At 35.8% G+C, this 7,500-nt stretch overlaps 1 protein-coding gene across 1 annotated transcript in view; it reads right to left on the minus strand.

Moving 5' to 3' along the window:
• Positions 1 to 7,500, minus strand: part of LOC144433684 (polypeptide N-acetylgalactosaminyltransferase 13-like) — a 21,555-nt gene that overhangs the window by 7,452 nt on the left and 6,603 nt on the right. The window contains exons 2-3 of the mRNA XM_078122035.1: positions 5,416 to 5,636; positions 1,522 to 1,688 (exon numbers count right to left, since the gene is read on the minus strand). Of these exons, the coding sequence (XP_077978161.1) occupies positions 1,522 to 1,688; positions 5,416 to 5,636 (388 nt within the window). The remainder of the gene's footprint in view (positions 1 to 1,521; positions 1,689 to 5,415; positions 5,637 to 7,500) is intronic.

Consider the following 7,500-nt stretch of genomic DNA (forward strand, 5'->3'; position numbering starts at 1 on the left):
TGCAAAGAATTTGGTTGAAATTGAACAGATTTCATTAGTACTGGTGTAGATTAGTGGGATATTAAAATATTAGTACTGGTGTAGATTAGTGGGATATTAAAATATTAGTACTGGTGTAGATTAGTGGGATATTAAAATATTAGTACTGGTGCAGATTAGTGGGATATTAAAATATTTGTACTGGTGTAGATTAGTAGGATATTAAAATATTAGTACTGGTGTAGATTAGTGGGATATCAAAATATTAGTACTGGTGTAGATTAGTGGGATATTAAAATATTAGTACTGTGTAGATTAGTGGGATATTAAAATATTAGTACTGGTGTAGATTAGTGGGATATTAAAATATTAGTACTGGTGTAGATTAGTGGGATATTAAAATATTTGTACTGGTGTAGATTAGTGGGATATTAAAATATTAGTACTGGTGTAGATTAGTGGGATATTAAAATATTAGTACTGGTGTAGATTATGGGGATATTAAAATATTAGTACTGGTGTAGATTAGTGGGATATTAAAATATTAGTACTGGTGTAGATTAGTGGGATATTAAAATATTAGTACTGGTGTAGATTAGTAGGATATTAAAATATTAGTACTGGTGTAGATTAGTGGGATATTAAAATATTAGTACTGGTGTAGATTAGTGGGATATTAAAATATTAGTACTGGTGTAGATTAGTAGGATATTAAAATATTAGTACTGATGTAGATCAGTGGGATATTAAAATATTTGTACTGGTGTAGATTAGTGGGATATTAAAATATTAGTACTGGTGTAATGAGTGTCTGGATTAGTCAATATTATTGTTATTGGCTCATTTGTTTTGTGATTTATAGACCTTCGCTTCATTTCCTATTCAAATGTACTATACACGATGTAGTGTTGAATAGACGCCAGTGTGTTGATTCAATGAAATGACAGGCTTGATCCAAAAGAGTGATACACTCAAAGGGACAATCGTGAAATTCATTGGTATTCAAATCTGACCGGTATGGTAAATGAGGGAATTTCTTTTTGAGCGGTTCTAATGTACCATTGATCAGATTGTGATCGGAATAAAGTCACTGAAAGCATTGATTGAAGCCACACATACTCTAGATTAAACTAACGGAAAACATTTATCGTAATGACAAATGTACCCAGATAATGTGAAGCGCTTTATAAGGCGCATTCTGATTGGTTAGAAAACAAAGGAAGCGGGCACATCTGTTGGCTGTATTATTAATGAGTGATAAAGTATGTTGTCCAATCAGTAGCAACCTTGTAATAGCTTCGCAAGGGTTCCTTCCCCATAATAGTTTGAGAAATCCTTCCCCCCTAATAGTTTGAGTAAGTGATTACAAATTTTGCACATTTTCTAACATACTGTACTTTTATATTCATGTTGCAGCAAACATAAGAGGACTTCGAAATATTATGGTTGACTGGGAGTGTGTGTGTGTGTGTGTGGGGGGGGGGGGGGGTCAGAGCATTCAAAACTATTATAATTGATACTGAAATCAACATATTGACATACCCCTCGTACTGAAGTCATCCACAAGAATAATTTCTGTGATCAATTCAGGCGGTGACCTGTTGAGAATACTGTGAACTGACCTCAACAAAGTAGACCATGATTCCTCAGTGAAACAGATGATAATACTGGCATTTGGAAGACGATTTGCATATTTCTTTGATTTACACCTGTTTTAAAATCATAAGCAAGGATAGTTTGATTAGTATTTTGGTTTCATTTTCGATGTTTGTTGTTATATCTTTATAGCATTGTTGACTATAATATGCTAACCAGAGAAAGTGAGAGTCAACTCAGCCCAGATACAGTATGAGTCAACTCGTGCGTGGACTTCTGGCTTTAATATTATCGCCTCCTTTCGGCTAAGTTTAAAATGTATTCGCTTTGATTTGCTGTACGTATTTCAGGTATTTTGCTTTCCAAGTTTATGTCCCCAGTTTTATTATACCTCCTTGGGAGACGACGAGAAACCAACGTACACAAAAAATAACAGAAGGAATAAGTATAGTAGGTCCCCATAAACGTAAAGAAACGAACCAAGATGACTCTTGCATATCAGAACTTAATCACCTGTAATTGCCAAAGAAAACACGTTAAATTATGATATGTTAGGCTGCACGATAATTTACAACTGTCATTAATTAGTGCAAGGTCTTAGATTATGACATAAATCACAGACTGAGTATAGCTGTAACGATGAGAAAAGAAAGGACATGACATTGCAAAATATTAATAAGAGATTTTTGAAGGATATGTTGTATAATTATATGGTTAAATATCCTTACTGTACCTTACTTTCGATCTTCTAAGGTAATGTTATGGAAGGGGGGGGGGGGGCTGCAGGTCTGTATCAATTACCGTTTCACGTTTCATGTTATGAATCGAATAGTACCCAGGTGTTAGACGCGACTAACAAAGTTTTTTTTTTAAATTTCTGCCCAAGATTAAAATCAGTATACATACTTTACTTATGTTAAATATACTCCTTGAACATTGAAAAGAAAATGGTAATAACAATATCAATATCAGCTGATGGTAATGAAGTGAACATAAATCCACTGTCTCTGAGATTTTCGACTCAAAAAGAATGCAGTAGAGTTAAAGCTGCATTACATACTCGTTATATTCACTCATTGTATTGTCATTAAAACCACTATTTCACTGATTGTGGTATATAATGAATAGTTTGTGTTAATTAAGAATCCGTTGTAGTTGGTGAATGAAAGTCGGCTTTGATGTGAGGCCGTCTTTTGTACAAGAAGGTTGCCCACTGATATGGTAAAAACGTCGTTCAATGTAATTTCTTGAAATTATTGAGCTAGGAATGCCTAGGAGAACAAAGAAAATTTAGAAAACTGCTAAATATTTTGGGTACATTGAAAGGTTAATTTAGTACGCCCATCGACGGACTTCGAAGTTGGAGGCATTTTTTTTTGCAAAAAATCAGCAAAAAATTCATGGGTATGTTGTGATTTCTTTGGACATATTGCACGCCTATGACTCTAATTATACTAGACTGTATGAGATACTGGAATAAATTAGATATTTGGCGGACATTCGATAACGGATCTCGATTTTAGTGAAACCAGGATAAAATGAAAAGTCTTATTGGATAACTAATACATATGTCCATACAAACACTTTACTATGTAGTCATGATATTTCTATTAAAACCCACTTTTGATTTAAAAGAAAAACCGATTGCATGTAAATACCCATTGCAGTGACCAGTAGTCTAATTAAATTGCATTTCAATTAGATCAGCGCATTTAATAAAGCCTGGCGTACACCGGAGGAATCAGCTGAGGAAAATTTCACTCTTGGCAATTTCCTCACGCCGATTCCTCTCGTGTGTGGGGCAACATTTAGTGGGATTTTGGTCATTCGTTGGCCGTGAGCCAAATATCTAGCATGTTCAATAATTTTGGCCACTACTGAATATTTCCTCGTTGTACGTATGCGCCAAACCTGAGCAAATGGCTCACGACTTTCTCCTATGAGCGCATGCGTGGCGATGACGTACAGTACAAAATGTTTGTGCCCAGTCTAAATTACAGGCGAGTAAATTATACGTCAATAACGGTGATGAAACTCATCTTCTACTATGCATATTTTGAAAAAAAATTACAGAATCTTTCGTCTACAGGATTCTTAGGAGTCTACCCAACTCAATTTGAATATTTATAATCAGAAATTCTAAATTTAATCACTAGTTTTCTTCAGGCAGGATTTTTAATTTGTACAAGATATTTTTCAAAACCAAAAACTGTTTTAAACAATGTAAATGTTCTCATTTTGTTTTTATCAATACTATTTCTTCTAATGTACGTCATTACGTAATTCCCCATACCAAGATTTACAAAATTCTTCACCTAAATTATCATGAACCTTCTTGATTGTATAATTAAACATGCATAGATTTGGCCACATACTGTTCTCACTATATTTATCAAGTAAATTTCTTATGTATGCCCCATTTGGAATAACGCATAGAAGGCATGTAAACTGCTCTCAATTAACCATCTCCATCAACAATTAATCTATACCAATACTTTAACATCAGTTTAATTACAGGGAAATTAACTGGAAAATGACCTAATTCTCCAACAACATCACATGTTGATGCCGTCTTAGAAACCTCAAGTTCAGCTGATTTCTCTCGTGTGTGCCGGGCTTTCAGTACAAATTGTGGATGAACACTTGGTACAATTTAATTAAACTGCGTCTTTTAATTAACGATGGTTTTCAATCAAAAAGTATTAATAGTGGTTGAACAAACAGTAATTTAATTAAACTGCACATTAATTAATTCGACGCTTTTTAATTTACCAGAACAAAATTTGATTAAATTGTCCGAAGGAGACACCCATGGTACCATTGCATGTACAGCAAACATGATGGCAGGATGACATGCAATTAGCATTGTCATGCCAGCGTCACCCCATTGAGCCCCAACACTAGAGGGCGCTATTTCTTTTTTCTTTTTAAAAATACTTATAAGGCCTAAACAAATAATTGTTTGGTTCCGGTTACCCGACCCCACCTAGCTTTTCACTGCCGAACCTTTTTTTGTATTCTAGAAAAATATAATAAAATCGCAAAAATTGTGAAGTCTCATGAGAAATAGTGGCTGGCATCAACTTATAATATAAAATTGAAATCTGAAATAGCTGTACATCTGATAGGAAGAAATAATTACAACACAGAGAGTATTGGAAAACAATGGAAAACCTGAACTAGACACTCACACAGAAAAAAAAAATCCACCTACCCCGCCTATTATAAAATTGAGCGTAATCAGAACCACACAATTTTTATTAGGCATAAATAATAACTCTACTGTCTTATTTTTGTTCTCTTCAGAGAGCTAAGAGTTGATTGAGACATTCGCTGTATACGTAGCCAGTGTCCTCAATTATTGCAGTATTTCCGATGACTTGGTATTAAATACACGACGACTTTACTCGTGAAATAACTTGATGATGTTAGTTAAGAGCGAAATTAAAAATGTATAGATTGGAAGAAAGGGAGTTCCGAAAATAACGAGTTGTCTATTTGTACGTCATGACTGCATTAGCCTACATACAGTACTAGTTACAACGTTAGAAATAATGTATAGCGAGTTGCATTGTACAATGCTATTACCATGCAAAAAGTATACAATGACACATTGACATTGGGGACATTTCCAGAAGTATACAATGACATATTGACATTGGTGGACATTTCCACTATATAATCGAAAAGTATACGTGCACTAGTTAATAACGAAGGAGGCGATAATGTAAATTGAATCAATCAAATTAAGTAACTCGTCGCATTGAGCTCAGACGGCGATCTACTTACAGACTAGGTGTAGCACGTCATCGCATTGAGCTCGGGTGCCGATCTACTTACAGTTTAGGTCGCACGTCGGGAATTTTCCGTTCTAACGAAATCAAATCGCTGACATATTCATTGAAAGAAGCGTGTTCCCAGCCTGCTTTCACTTTCAATGCGTCGGCTTGCTTAGTTCTGACGGGCGCGCCGTTTTCTCCCGGTTGTACGTGCTGATGTGGCATTGTTGTTACGTCAAGGTCTCGCACTAGATGGGTTTCTTCGTTCTGTGCCACAGTCTGCTAAAGAGAACAACGTGTCTATATATTATTTGAGAAATTGTAAATAACACCATATAACTGTTACGTGATAATAATCTAACCAGTTATCTCTCCTTCGACGCAAGTGGACGAATCTCTGACTCAAAATTCTGAAACAAAATGGTTGTACTGTATCAAATATGAAATAAAATGTCTATAGATATAAACATACACTTTTATTTATTTAGTTATTCGGTCTTCGTCTTGAATTAACATACATACATTAAATTACATAACATGTAAAGATGAAGTTGTTATTAATATGAAAATAAAAACTTTTCTAAAAAGAAAAATACAGGTCAATATTTTGGCGGGCTAGTGGACGATAGCTGAGTGACAGTAAGTGATTGTTTTGGCTGGCTCAGTGGCTGGTGGACGGTTATGGCGGGCTAGTGGATGGTACTGACATAAGCCTAAGGCTTGACGATAAATTTTACTAAGTACAGATAAACTGACGGAATTCCATTTTTATGAATGAAAAAATTTTTTATATACGACAATTACAAGTAACGAAGCAATAAATGTAACGAAACTAGGTCATGTGTTCGATCTTATTAGATTGTTTTGTTACAGACCGGAAGAGTGTAACCCTATAGACACAGCTCTACATACAGTGGCAGCAATAAGAGTGTGGTGTGTTTGCTCTATAAGGGAGCCTTCACTAACTACAAGGGCAGTGTCATGTTTTCTCCAAATCGGTCCTCGGGGAGGGCCATAGCTTAGAAAATGTAAATTAGGGGAGGGTTACATTTTACACTGACTCATTTTTTTTATATCGAACTTGCATTATTTTGTGATTTTGGCATGATCACACCACTGCCACCGTTGCCAATTCCGAATCCTATCGCTACCACATCCCGCCACTAGGGCACTGCCACCATTGTAACGTAATATCATTGAATTAACTGTTAGTTATGGTGTGGGGATAGGAGCAGGTCTCACAGTAGTAAAGTGAACAGCGTGGCAAGATATGGGGAGGGGGGGTAATGAGGTGGAGTTTAGATCTTGACGTCGATCTTGAGGTTGTTAGTTGTGGCTCATCTAGTCTTTGGGAGTTCTAGCATTCAGGTCAGCCAATGGCATCCAAACACATGCATTGTTTTAATATAAACACAAACTCATTGTGGTGGTAATAGGGGTTAACAGCAAATGCCTGTAAAAACTATCAATGTGGTGGGATGTTGCTACAGAAAAATTCCTTGTTTCTAGTGAGATTCGAACCCAGGACCTCCTGACTACTAATCCTTATCTCTAACAACTACGTACGCCACAGGGAGGAGATGTTAATTTTTTTTCATTGAAATATTTGAACAGGGGGAGAGTCATATTTTAGAGAAGGAAGTTGAGGGAGGGTCACTATTTAGCACAAAGGACTAGGGGAGGGTTACGTTTTATGCCACAGACCGGGCTTGAAGTTCCCGACCCTCCCCCTTTTAATTACTGAAGGCTAAATGTAGACAAATCTCAGCTTTATATACAGTGCCAACAATAATAGTGTTACAACAGTGTTTGCGCTCTAGAAATGTAGGCAAATTTCATCTTCACAAAATAACGGCCAGAGTCCAGCTGTGCTAACTGTTTGATTACAGCAATGTCCTCTTTATTAATGGATTTCAACATTCCCTTTGAAATCAGTTTTAATACTTTATATGCCCCAAGTTTTAATGCTTTCCCTGATAGTAATATCTGATACATAGCATTGCCAAGTTTGTGATATCTCTTTCATTTTCTGTTAACTAGTCAGAGTGCTGACTGTAATCAGCAATCATAATCTTTAACCATCACAATTATCCACATTTATACTATGTAATCGATTTGCCCATTCTCTCTCAGCGGAGCATGTTTT

This window comes from Glandiceps talaboti, chromosome 4, assembly GCF_964340395.1.
Source record: "Glandiceps talaboti chromosome 4, keGlaTala1.1, whole genome shotgun sequence".
Classification (NCBI taxonomy): Eukaryota; Metazoa; Hemichordata; class Enteropneusta; family Spengelidae; genus Glandiceps; species Glandiceps talaboti.